This window comes from Mytilus trossulus, chromosome 2 (assembly GCF_036588685.1).
Source record: "Mytilus trossulus isolate FHL-02 chromosome 2, PNRI_Mtr1.1.1.hap1, whole genome shotgun sequence".
Classification (NCBI taxonomy): domain Eukaryota; kingdom Metazoa; phylum Mollusca; class Bivalvia; order Mytilida; family Mytilidae; genus Mytilus; species Mytilus trossulus.
The window spans coordinates 8634071-8648557 of record NC_086374.1 but is presented as its reverse complement, the minus strand read 5'-3'; the positions used below and the strand labels follow the sequence as shown (position 1 = coordinate 8648557).

The window sequence follows — 14487 nt, the reverse complement described above, 5'->3', positions numbered from 1 at the left end:
TCCTACCCCCCCCCCCCCCCCCCTTTTCCCATTATGTATTTAAGTAATGGTGTATATGCAGTTGATGCCATGAAATATTAGATGTTAGTAAGGTGAAACAATATGCAGAATATAAATATACTAATACACCAAGAAAACAGACAGCTGGCACAAGTTCTTTGGTAGTTTGCAACATTATTCCCTTCTTTACAAACTGTTTTAAAGGAATATGTGCAACAAATATTTCACAAAATTTGTATGAAAGAGTATTCATTTAAAAAAACAAAACTTTTTGAGTGCTTTTTGTTTTTATTTAAACAGCAGGACACATCATCCAATCTAACTTTTTAAAGACAGAAATGATAAGAAATATTCAGCAATTTATGCAGAAATCTCAAACACAAGAATGAACATGTTGAAATGTTTCACCTGTTTAACTGACCATGAATGAATAGATGTTAATATATTTACAAGTATCACATGAGCTAAACATTATCCACGATCCAAGTAAATGAGGTCAAGTTCAGATGAACCCTACAGGACATGTACACTTGACAATCACTCTATACACCATATGTAGATGACCTTTGCTTTGCATTGAACCATTAAAATCTGAGCCCAATATACCAAATATAGTTATCCTGGCTATTACTCATTAGTGCAAAAAAATCATGTGATAAAAAACTAAGGAAGTTACTGAACCATGAAAATGAGGTCAATGAAAATATAACAGATGGATACTTCAGAACATGAGGCATCTGTATACAAGGAATGAAGTATTCAAGTCTTCTATCTTCTGAAATATAATACCATCTATACAAGCAGTTTACACAGCCGCCTCCAAATTAGCATCCTTTAGTTTTGAAGAAAGGATGTGGTTAAAAATTCTGTAAATACCAACAACATAAACTCAGTTGGATTTCCCCAAAAGCTTTTAAGTGTTTTATAAAATACAAAACAAAAATTCAAACAAACTGATTACTGAACCAAACAAAACATGACAACCAGAACATCAAATTACAGCCAAAAATTTGTTCAAAAGTGTTTTTTTTTTAAATTTACACATCTAAGCACTAATATTTGAAAATTCATGCAATTAACATGATTAATACTATATGACTACGAGAAATCTACACTAAACTACAAAGAGAGCAATAAAGTAAGCCACCATGCACTAATGTTTATAAATGCATAATACATGTTTATGTAAATAGCCTTGGAATCATGGATGGGTAGGACATGACACACTTTTGGTTAGCATCTTGTACCTACAAAGTGAAGAAATCAATTACAAACATGCAGTCTCACCAACCCAACCCTCTCCTACCATCATAAAAACTTCAAACTTAAATCTCAATACAAATCAGGAATAGCATTGTCAGTAGATTCAATAAACTTAAAACCATCCAGAATCCTGAATCCAAGTCTAAAAATGTCCCAGGATAATTAAAAGCAAGTAAAACAAAAACAGGAATATATTCAATCAAACACTCAAAATAAACTTAACATTGAAATAAATAAATAGTAAATAAATATATTCTTTTTAGTTATATCAATCAACACACAGGCAGGCATTACAAATTAATGACAATCAAACCCAAAAGGAAATAAATAATAATGGAATGATCAGACCATGCACCATTGCATTCCTAGAGGATAGCTTGCTTTATGTAATATTTGCTTTACACAATGATATCAATAACAACAATATCCAGATACACATATACTTCAGGTCGTAACATTGGAAGTTCTTAGCTCGTAACAACTTACAACATACAAATCACTTATTTATGAAACAATGAATTATGCAAATTAGTTACAGAACTGTGAGATACTAATGAGATTTTTTCCATCCAAGTTGTTATAATTTACTGCATATACCCTTTACATTGTGACTCTAGTTCTGTAACTTGGTTAAAGGATTAATATGCATAGTGAGGGATTACCTCCATAGAGGAAGCGTCTATCAGTGCAGTGCCAGGATCAGACACCTCACCTGTCGGGAGGGTTAACTGTGGCTGTTGATGGGCATACATAAGCTGCTCAGGTGAGGCAGTCTGCATAGTTGTGTAGTAATAAGCTGGAGATCCAGTCATTGCTTGTGTTGGACTCTACAAAAGTTTCAACAAAAAGTCTAATACAATTAACTATTTATATTATAATCTGAGATCTACTAGTTTTCTTTTTTCGTTCACTAGTCATAAACAGGAGGCAAATTTTCATTTCTGATGCCATTTTGCTATTTAAATTTTATTTTCTTGAAAAATATATACATAGCCAAAGTTCCATTTTCAAAATGTTCAATAATTTTTAACCATAATCTCAAACAGCAGATCTTGGATTGTTTCTGTTAAATATAATCATATTTTCTAGACTGGGGGAATTTGACAGTGTATTAAAACAATTCTGTTGTTGAAGACTGTATGTGGCACTTTAAATGTTTTCTGTTTTATTTTTGGTTTGGTTGCTGTCTATTGACAAATATAATTTTTTTTCATTTCAACCAATTGAATTCACCAAAAATAGACAGTTCGGTAAAACTTGATAAAATCTAGTTATCTTGTGTTGTGTTACATAAGCATTTTAACTACTTCACGCCAATTATTGAATAACAAGAACGTTCCACATTACACTGATCATTGATGTCCCAATCGCACTATCATTTTCTATGTTCAGTGGACTGTTAAATTGGGATCAAAACTCAAATAGAAAGATCATGTCATAGGGAACATTTGTACTAAGTTTCAAGTTGATTTGACCATGGAAGTATTATATTGACAGGAACTCCAACAAGCGGACTTCAAACGTTTATAGTGCGATGCCGCAAAATCGTTAAGTATCTGTTAATTAACTCAACATGGGAATGGATGCATGGGTTCCGATCAAATTTTTGGAACCTCGTGAATGATCGTAATTACGGAACATACCGAAATAACCGGATGTGTACTTAATTGTCAAGGAAATGACATTTATCGACCATGTGAATGACAAATATGTCAGTTTTTACGGGTATTGCTGCTTAAAAACAAATAAAAAGAAATCAAATGAAATCCCCGCGACTGTTTTCACCAAATAAAAAAAAAGAAAAACTAAAAAACTGAAGAGTAACTGAAGAGTAAAAAGATTTCAGTTTAAGTTGCAATCAATTTTAAAAAAGTAAGATTTTTATTCACGAGAAGGCCGTTGGCTAAACACGTGTAACTGTTATAATCATAAAATTCTCATGTATAGTGAACAGAAAAGTTTTTATCAGTAATTATTATCAAGTTTTACTGCTAACTTTGACAAATATTTTAATGAAAGAATTTCCAACAAAAGTAAAAGTTGGCCGTGTGGGGGTGGGGGTACAGGATTACAGAGCTCTGATCCGAAAAAATATCAAATATTTTGATATATTGTTTACTGAAAGTCCGATGGCAAATATTTCATGCAATTAAACAAGAAACAGAAACAAATTGATTAGCATACGGTGTAAGATGTTTCAGAACCAGAGGCAGATTTAGGGGGGGTTGGGGCGGGGGGGGGGGGGGGGGGGGGGGCAGGGGGCCCGGCCCCCCCTTTTTGGGAAAAAATTTGGTTGCTTATAGGGAATCATTGAAGCGTGACTGGAGTGGGCCCCCTCTTAGGTCAGTCAGTGGGCCCCCACTTATGAAAATTTCTGGATCCGCCACTGAGAACGGTTAAGCTTTTAAACACATAAATAAATTCTAATTTGGTTTCCATGATAAAAAAAAAATTAAACTGCTTAGGGACCATCATAGTGATCTCTTTAAATGTATTCAGAAATATTAAAGTTATCTGTAAAAATAAATCTGTCAGACGTCAAAGTAATCTCGGACTAGGTTGAATGTTTAGGGTTTTGGAATTACTGTAACCAAGGGGCTGCTGGCTCAGTCGAAACGCCTTGTTACGGGGTCATAATTTTATGCGAAAAATCATTAGAAAAACGTTTACACCAATGACAGGAACTAGTTGTTGCAGTTATCAAAGATCAAACCGATTCACTTTTGTTTTCATTTAATTCCAAGTCCAAGAAATAAACATAGGACAATGTCAATATCAAATGTACGACTCCTAACTGTAACTATCTCGACTCTCTGTTCTTACTCCTTATCCACACTATTTCTATTCTCTCCTTCTACTCTACTGTTTTACATTTATTTTCACACAGTATTTATACTATTAATCAGACAATACTTCATTTGTAACAATACTCAAATTAATATGACATTTCATAACACCTAGCAATAAGTAACAGTTTTCACATAATTAATATAAAAGATAATTATAATTCCTCATATAATCCCATTAACACATATTCTCTTATATGCTTAATTCTCTCACATTAATTCTCAATCTGTCACAAATCCTTAAATATCAAATGTCCCTAATTAACTCACATTTTGTTTTGACATGTAAAATATTAAATTTGTAAAAACAGTATTTTTGTAAATGTCCAATTTTTGAATAAAATAATAAATTTAAATATAAGTCCAAATTAGCCTTATGACATATGGCTCCTCCTCCACTAAACACGTCCTCGTGTTTATAAAAGTTTGTAAAATCTTCCTCCATGTTCTCTTCTATCATGTCTTTTGTTTCGCCGATGGTTAAAATGTCCATGATGATACTCATCTTGTTGTTGAGTCCATTGTGGCGGTTGTGGATTCCAATGTTGTGGTTGTTGAATCCATTGTTGCGGTTGTTGAATCAACTTTTGCTGGTTTTGGATCTGTTGTTGTTGCTGGTACCGTTTTATCACTAAATCCTGTTGTTCATTTTTCTTTTTCAATTGCTCTATTTCTTCTTTCCAAATTTTTAGTGATTCTGTATATTGCTGGCCTACTGTTCTTTGCAATTGCTCATAATCAAATGCTAAATTCATATACTTTGGATGGTTTGCAACAATTTCCTCATAATCTTCATCAAATTTACACTTAACTAAGTGATGCTGTCTTCTTTCCTTATTGCACGCTTCCATGATCCTCAAATTTTCACTTTTTAAAAATTCATTCCTCCAATGCAGGTTAAACATATCTAGATCTTCTGGTGTGGCTTTAAACTTTTCTAATTCCTCTTGTAATTCCTTAATTTGTATAACATGTGAATCTAAACTTGTCTTGGTTGATTTTAGCTCTTCTTTCAGATCACTTATTTCTTCATCTTTCTTGCTATGTTGAAATTTAAATTTTCCACTGTTAATATTTTTCTCTTTTAATTTTTCTTTAATTCTTTTCAATTCGACTTTCACTGAATATTTTGTGTCCAAAGCACTTACAAAAGCTGTATTTCTGGTGTTTGTAAATGGTAATTCCAGCATTTGACGTTTTCTGTCAAAATGTTCATTGAATCTTGATCGGTCCCTGTCTGCTCTCTTCTTACTTTTCACTTTGCTGTCATTACACTTCTGATGTCCTTTTACTTCCACTGATGGTTTATGAATGTTACACATTCTTGCATAATGTCCCTTTTCTCCACATTTATAACAGTTTTTGAAAGTAGCAAAACATAATCTGCTATGCCCAATTCCACATTTACCACATACTGGTCTTTGATTTCGAAAGTTCGATAATCTCCATTGTGGTCTTATTAAATTCCATATTGTCAGTTGTTGCTTTTAAAGGGGAAACACTCACTTGTTGCAGTAAAAGGTATCTGGTATCTTTGTTGAGATGATAAGTCAACTTGCGCCGGGTCACGTCCACCATATGTAACAAGGGGCTGCTGGCTCAGTCGCTACGCCTTGTTACGGGGTCATAATTTTATGCGAAAAATCATTAGAAAAACGTTTACACCAATGACAGGAACTAGTTGTTGCAGTTATCAAAGATCAAACCGATTCACTTTTGTTTTCATTTAATTCCAAGTCCAAGAAATAAACATAGGACAATGTCAATATCAAATGTACGACTCCTAACTGTAACTATCTCGACTCTCTGTTCTTACTCCTTATCCACACTATTTCTATTCTCTCCTTCTACTCTACTGTTTTACATTTATTTTCACACAGTATTTATACTATTAATCAGACAATACTTCATTTGTAACAATACTCAAATTAATATGACATTTCATAACACCTAGCAATAAGTAACAGTTTTCACATAATTAATATAAAAGATAATTATAATTCCTCATATAATCCCATTAACACATATTCTCTTATATGCTTAATTCTCTCACATTAATTCTCAATCTGTCACAAATCCTTAAATATCAAATGTCCCTAATTAACTCACATTTTGTTTTGACATGTAAAATATTAAATTTGTAAAAACAGTATTTTTGTAAATGTCCAATTTTTGAATAAAATAATAAATTTAAATATAAGTCCAAATTAGCCTTATGATTTTACCATAAAAGGTGTAACAATTCATCTGCATGTCTCGTAACCTGATATTGCTATGAGGTCATCACATAATTATTAACCTCTTTTAGTCTTTAAAACATATTTGATAAATAAGTTAAAAACATTTTACGATATTTTACGATAGAGAAAACCATAAATATTTGTGATACACTAGATAAAAGTTTTCAATCTTTAACTTAAAATTTGAGTTATCTGGCAATATCTGGCACACTACACGAGCATTCCATTATTTTCTGCAAATACTCTACTTCAGAATCATGTAATTTTCATAATCGGATATTTCCCGATTTCCAAGTTCCAATGATTTAAACATACTCAACAAAACTAAAAATAAGCTTGCCCTCTTTCCGAATGCAGTTGATTTTCTTATGTTATTTTGTTAAATGTGGACCGATTTTTTCGATGTATTCAGCTTTGTTCTTTATTTATTGAACGGAAACAGGTGTTGTTATCCATGTGGCGATTCACAAATAACCACGGGAGTTTCCGTGTTTATTTACATTGGTAGGTAGATAAGACCATCGATATCAAATCACGTGATGAGACCAGATTCAGTTAAAAGAACAGGCGAAGTCGGCATCGCAGATACACCACAAAGGAGTTATCACGTACTTGACAAACTGAGTCGGAACCTTTTATTTTCTTAAAGAAATCAGTGGGAGGGGAATGTGCTAATTTTTCGTTGGAGTTCCTGTCAATATAATACTTCCATGATTTGACATAACTTCATCAAAAACTACCTCTAACAAAAACTTGAAACTAGACAGCAAACAGACGGGAAAAAATGCCATAAAAATAATTTTGTTCATCTTACCTGTGGTGCCCATCTCCACTGAGCATTTGTTGTTGCCCACTGTGGTGTGACCTACAAGAAAAAGAAATGTACATGAAATTGTGCATGACTTACTTTTGGCTTTTCCTGCCAACATATACAGTGTTTGACGCCATTCCAGATGAAATATATTACACTTTTTACAGCATTCAGCCTTCAAGATTATTTAGGCCGTAGTTTTTTTATTTTTAGTTTTACGAAACCCTCCTACCCTAATTTTTGCCAAATAGGAAAAAAAATAAAATTAAAAATGTTGATTTTTATTATTTTTTTCTTCCCCGACCCAGTGTTTTTGCATGCAAAAAAAAAATATTTTTAGTTCATAACTGCATGAATGTATCTAAATTTATGCTCTTGGTGATTTAGTAAGTTGTTGCACATTGATTTTCAATTTAAACCTTGTCAAGAAAAAAAAAATAGTTGTTGCACTAGTGTAGTAGAAAATCTCCTGGTGAAATATTTTTTTTTTTTTTTTTGATATTGACGGTTGGTATTAATCAAAGAGCTGAAAGCTCTGAAGAAAAATGACGCCACTGTCTCTAATATTGGGATAGTTTTTATGCAAGTCTTGATTTTCACATACCGTAATTTGTTTAACAATGCAACATGTCTCGTAAGCATATAATTGATATTCGTATATGTGTGTGTGTGAAGTGAAGGTGCCAACTGGCTGGGTTTTTTTTTAAGACAAATGAATAGGTCAAGACTACCTGAATTGTACAAATAAATCCTGTGGAAAGGCTTCTATATTTCTCACTGGTACATAGGCTGAATCCGGGTCCATTCGCGCCCATTCACGTTTGCGCCAACTCATGTTCCCCCCCTTTCACTTTCACACCCTACATGTTCGCAACTAATCTTAATTGGTTTTGTGTTTAATAACTCTGTTAGCAAGTGTTTTCTTATAAGTATAATTGTTGTCATTGTCTCAAAATAAAGTGAGACAGCATATTTTTTTTGTGTTGAATAAATCTTAATCATGTTTTGGATAGCGTATTGTTAAAGATAATAATAATCTTTCTAAATAAAGTGGTATTTTGTCAACGTTTTATTTAGCGTTGAATAACTCTTAATCATGTTTTGGTTAGTGTATTGCTATACTTTGTTTCATTGACCTCTTTCATAATGAATTATTGAAGTGAGATTCTGACTAATTTTTTTTCTGTGTGTTGAATAAATTTTATCATGTTTTGGTTATAATAGTGGATTGCTATATTTTGGTTCCTATATTTTATTGTTTCGTTGTTTCAGATCAAAGGGCTTAAAAAGAATTATCTTTTGTGTTTTTCCTTTAAAATCTTCAATGTTTTACTCATACCAAGCTATAAATACATTCAGTATTTACACCAAAGCAATTTAAAACAACAATCATGATTTTCCAATTATTCAACTTGAATTTGAATTAAAATTGGGCGCGAATGAGTAGAGTGCGAACGAACCTTGGGTGTGAACGTGCGAGGTGCGAAAGTGTATTGGGCGCAAACAGACCTGATACCACATAGTCTGAAACCCCTTCTCCCACAAAATATGAAGTAAATTAAAAAGAAATTGTTCAGAGAACAATTGAAGTCTTTCCACTAGAAAAGATCTATTTTTATATTGAAATATGAAAAATCAGTTTAAAATGTTAGTTCCTATGGCTTTATGACGTCCTATTAACCTATGAACTTGACCTCAATTTCAAGGTCACAAACCATGGACCTTGAATCAAAATATCCTAGGTCTTTAATATGTTTGGTTAATGAGTACTACCACTTGACGCGTAATTTTAAATGTAAGATGGACAAAAACTCCCTTTTATTGTATGCGCAGCCTTTCAACCAAAATATACAAGTAAGGACATGTCGCAACTAATAATTTATGAAAAATTATTTGTCAAAATGTCATACAGTATTTGAAAAGAAGTGAAAATAAGCCAACATCAAAAATTAATAATATGACCTTGACCTTTGACATTGACCTCGTTTTCATTTTTAGTACCAATGACCTCATGAAGACCTTAGGTCTCTATCAGTTATGGTTTACCAGTTGAAAATGCATATCGCTTGAATCAAATGAAAAAGGCGGAATAACTCTCATATGGAGTCCCCATAGAGCTATGGTTCAAACGAATATTCTTATCCTAAATATGTAACGAGCAATTTGGTAAAATAAAATCTTTTACGGTTACGAAGGAGAGGTGGCCACAAGAAAAACAGTGTTTGGGGAGATAACTCTTACAACATAATGTATTTTGTTATAATTACATTTGATATAGGTTTCATTATAATACTTTATTCTGATTGGCTAACTGCACATCACATGTTATTCCTCAAGCAATTGCATCACTCAATAAAACTTTTCATTCATGATAACACGTGGTCCCACAATAAAGTGCACAGATGAATTGAATAAAAAAGTTATAAAATTCGTGTTTTCATGATCCTAGCTAAAAAAAGTAATCATAAGTATTGAATGTTTCTTTTTGTAACCTCATAGGGTTGCAAAAGCGTTGACCGTGTGCACATTTTTAGAATGAAGCGCTTACGCTTACGCGCTTCATACAAAAAGTACTTGGGTCAACGCTTTTACAACTCAACTACATGAATTTTTTGGTGTATTTTTAATGATATATATGAGAAGTCCAAATAATTATTACGTCTGGCAAGGCTTTTTAAATTTTATTCTGGGACACCTTCCTATGACCACAAGGCTATGTTAATTTTTTTCTGGGACGCCTTCTTAGGAAGCCTTCCTACGAACGTCTTAGGAAGGCGTCCCAGAAAAAAATAAAATAGCCTTGTTAGACGTCATTATTATTTGGACTAATACATGAGATATTGGATATTTTTATGCATTATTTAACCAGTTGAGTCTTTTACAGGATTGTTTGTTTAATGCTGTTTAAACATTACTGGAAAAAAAACCACCTTAAATTTGCTAATTATTTGGCATGAAAGTTTGATTTATTGAAAGGGACTTATAGTTTTCCATTTAATTTTAATAATTGTCTAATGGTTAAAACAATAGCTTCGTTGTTTACCCTTATACACAACAACATATTCACTTTGGTTTCGTTGTTTACCTAATATTCACTATGTACTTGGTAACAGTTATTAATTAATTGAATAGAAAATATTATAATAAATATTATTGGAAGCCGAATTGACGTTAAATAGGTGCCGATTTGACTAGATGCCAATTTAACCAGGTGCCGACTTGACTTGTACGTTTCAATTCCTCTGCAATCGTTTGCGGTATTTTCTTGAGAAAACCTATTTTCCATCATCAAAGAGAAGAAGAAACTGCTTGAAGTGATTCCCGAACGCTTCGTGATTGTTAAAATAAGTTTAATTCACTCAAAAAACAATTTTAAAACTTGCGATGTTTAAACAGGAAGTTTCAAAAGCACGTGTAAAAGAAGAAATTAACCGGTGAGAGTGGAAATCCGTACATAACATATATCACTATAGTACGACTTTTAAAGCAAAACAGTTTCATCCTTTTGTAAAACAGTCTTAAATATACCTATCACATTAATGTTTGAAGGGTCTTAAGCTTATTCAAACCATACAAGTCGGTATGAAACACCAAAACGGAATGATAATAACCGATTACGTTTTGTAGTTTACAAAATTCTGGACTGGTTCCTGTCAAACTACAACACTTTGTTCGACTGTAGTGGAATACAAACAGAAACCAGTTAGTTTGTAAACTGGTTCCTGGCTGATTACTACACAATGCTCATGCATAATGATAACACAAGCACATTCCAGTTTGTATTGAAATTAGTAAATACGAAACCAAGCGCGGTAGGCAGAGAAATCAGGTCGGCAGTTATGGAACAATGACTGCGTCATTTTCCAAAAAAAAATCAGCAGCAGCAGTTTTTTTATTTTTTTTATTTCGTCCTCCTACCCATTGGTTTTGTCAAAAAATTTCATAAAACTAAAAATATAATAACTATGGCCTTAGTATGATAATTAAATTCTTGACTTATTTCATATTTTTCAGATCCAGAAAATATTTTTTGGGTTTGAACAGTTTCAATGATTACCATTATCTACTTGTGGACTCCAGAATATTATCAAGACACTATGGCGACTAATTGTACCCCAAATGTTACTGAAGACTTTGACCTATTAATTTACAAATTGTGATGCATGCCACATCTTCTGAGAAGATATCTACTTGGTGACTTAAGATCCTCTAAAATACTTACAGGCTGATATGCATACTGTGGTGAGATATAGTATGCTTGAGGCGAAGCTTGTGGTAACATTAGAGTAGAGTATGCTGCTGCAGCTGCTGCCTGGAGATAAATAAAATAACAATCACAAATCTTATTCTGGCATGAGCAATATGACAGGTGCAACTTGTGAAGCAACAAATGCTTACCCATCTGAAGCACCCATCAACATTAAGACGAGGTCAAGGCCTATAGGTAATTAACACAGACACAATTTTCCTTTATAGACCATTTGATAATTTAGAAAATTACCTAACATGTATAGTTGCTGGTGATCAACCTGCAAACTTAACCCTAAAAGGATGTGAAATAGAGATCAAGGAAAAATGGCAAATGTCAGATATATTTACTTGTAATAGTCCATACTAACTTGTAATTGGACTTGGGAACCTCCCCCTCCTTGAGGACTGGAAAATTATTCCAGGATGATAAAAACATGTTTTTTATGTATAGCATTAGATTCAATTCTGGCCCTGCTTGAAAATATTTACCTGTGATTGTACCTGTGGCTGAGGTATAGGGTAGCCTCCTTCTGTTGGGGGCTGGAATATGGCAAGTCCATTCTGGTATGTATATGGTATGCCATTAGAGTACATGACAGATCCTGCTGGGAGGGTAGGATCTACAAATAAAGTTAGCTAGCAATTCATACAATATATACATACATTCAAACTATTATATATATATATTGGTTGTGCTTTATGGTGCAGATTTTACTGTCAAGTGTTTATTTATACATTTAAAATATTTATAACAAACTTTATGTCTTTAATGTTATTATAAAATGAAGAAAAACTTGTTGTAAGGGTAATTCAGTGATATATTAAAACAACTTCAAATTAAGATTAAATTAAGATAGACAATATAAATGCTGAGGTTTTATTCTTGCTTCACTAGAAATGTTATTACAGAAAGATCTTACATTGCTGATGATGTTTGGTTGGCTTTTTAAAAAATATATGTGTGGTATTACAGAAATCAAAATGATAAATTTAACAAGTATTTTACATTTCTGCCTATTTACCCATCCCTTGCTTTCACATGTTCTGATTCAAGTGTTTCTGATGAAGGCAGTCCAGAAAAAACTTGCGAGATTGAATGTCTCTTTGCTATCTTTTATCTATCATTTTCAGACACACAAAATTTATTTCATTTTGAGGCTGTTCCAAATGCAATAAAATTTCAACTATGGGGAATTACTTAATATTTTTATTAAAACAATATTTAAAAGAAAAACTACTTTTCTATTTACATTTGAATAATGTTGACCTTTAGCACCTGACAGTAAAATCAAATAGAATATGTATATTTAATAGCATGATTGCAATATGCAGATAATTTCAAAACCATTTAAAACCAGTCATACAAATCTAACTGCCAACTTAACAATAGTTTTCCCAGTAGAAGGACCAACAATCTATATTACCAGATAATTTATATATACTACACACTAACCAAAAGGTTGTGTGTATAGAACAAATGGCTTAGACCCATAATATACACTTTGCCAAAGTTTAATATGAACATTTTCTTTGAATATCAGGATTGGAGAGAACTTGAATGACTGATTTCTGATGGACACAAACTAGTGAAGTGTTGTTACGCTAAGGTTGGGTGTCCAACTCATGCTAACTCTGCTATAAACAACAACATGGATTACATCATTATATAATAAAACATGGGTAATAACCAACAATTTTAAAATGCAATAAACTTCAGTTTATATCCAAAAAGTGACTGTCAACTACTTGTTATGGCGCTTTCCCCAGTTCTTAGTTCAGAAAAAAATTTTGAAACTGAAAATATTGAAAGTTAAAACTAACAACACAAGATAACTAAAATATTTGTTGTTTTGCAGTGTGGACACTCATGACAAAGATTTATGGAAGTGCTTTGGATGCATAAAAGATTCAAGTATGCATGTAATTCACAATAATAAAATAAAAAGTCCAAAGGCTTTCAACAAATAAATTTTTGAGAAATAATAACAAATAAAACAAAACTGACAAGCCAAATATATGCACACAATGTACATGTAAATGTATACAATCTTTATGCATCATTTCAGAGCAATTAAGTCTTTGTCATTTTCCTTTATAAATGATTACAATGCCTTGCTATGAGAAGATAAATTTCAAAATAGCCAAAAGTTTTAAGATTTGTCTTCATTACCTGGGAAAATCGTATAATGAATAATAAAATACTAATTCAATTCGATAGTGCACCCTGCATGCCAAAAAAACTGCAAAAAAGATAACGGTAGTGTTTTTGTGTGTACAGAACAGAAACAAAGTAACATCAGTCAGCAGGCTTGAACGTTCAGGCATCAACTACCTTATATACTCTTGAGTTCTGTCTTCAAGCTGAAGAAAAAGGGTAACTCTTCATAGAAATAGTTACTTTAACAGACCTCACTAATAGTCCATCCTAATTTAATTAATGTATTTCTTTTTATTTGTTGTTGAGCAAAAATGAGAAGTGTCAGGTGCAAAAATGATTACAATCATGCTTAGCTGGTACAATAACAAAGTTTTAAGTTTTGTTGAACAGAAAGTAACTGTCCATTATATCTAAAATTATATAACTCTGTAAAACAAAATATATTCTTTTAAAGTTTTCATACCAAATTTCATTTCATTCCTAATACAAGAGTTTCATGTTAGCAAATTACAAACAACTTATCTCAAGAACTTTGATGTTCATCTTAAATAACTTATAAATCCCAAAACAAATACTATAGAACTGCATTTCTTAAGTATGTTTTGCTTTCAAAAGATAAAAACAAAAATAGGCGCACATTACCATCATAAAATTGAAAATTCAGACAGAATTTCATCAGTTCAGATTTTTAGGGTGACAAAAAAGCGATAAAATTGTGTTCGATGCATTGGTGACAAAAGTCCATGTCAAGTAAACACCAACCAAGAGAGCACACACTGAAATATCTTGCCTGCTTTACTGATCACAATTGAATTTTATTTTGGAGACTTTAATACAGGTATCAAATAAACATAATTAATGATCCATTGAAGTTTAGACCAGACTAAATTAGAAAGACAAACATGTACATCTTACAAT

General features: G+C 32.3%; 1 protein-coding gene across 2 annotated transcripts in view; it reads right to left on the bottom strand.

The window, feature by feature from the left end:
- LOC134706429 (protein boule-like) overlaps positions 1 to 14487 on the bottom strand; it is a 36951-nt gene that overhangs the window by 6571 nt on the left and 15893 nt on the right. For both annotated transcript variants that reach the window (XM_063565348.1, XM_063565350.1), the window contains exons 7-10: positions 11901 to 12031; positions 11383 to 11472; positions 7164 to 7214; positions 1926 to 2090 (exon numbers count right to left, since the gene is read on the bottom strand). In XM_063565348.1, the coding sequence (XP_063421418.1) occupies positions 1926 to 2090; positions 7164 to 7214; positions 11383 to 11472; positions 11901 to 12031 (437 nt within the window). The remainder of the gene's footprint in view (positions 1 to 1925; positions 2091 to 7163; positions 7215 to 11382; positions 11473 to 11900; positions 12032 to 14487) is intronic.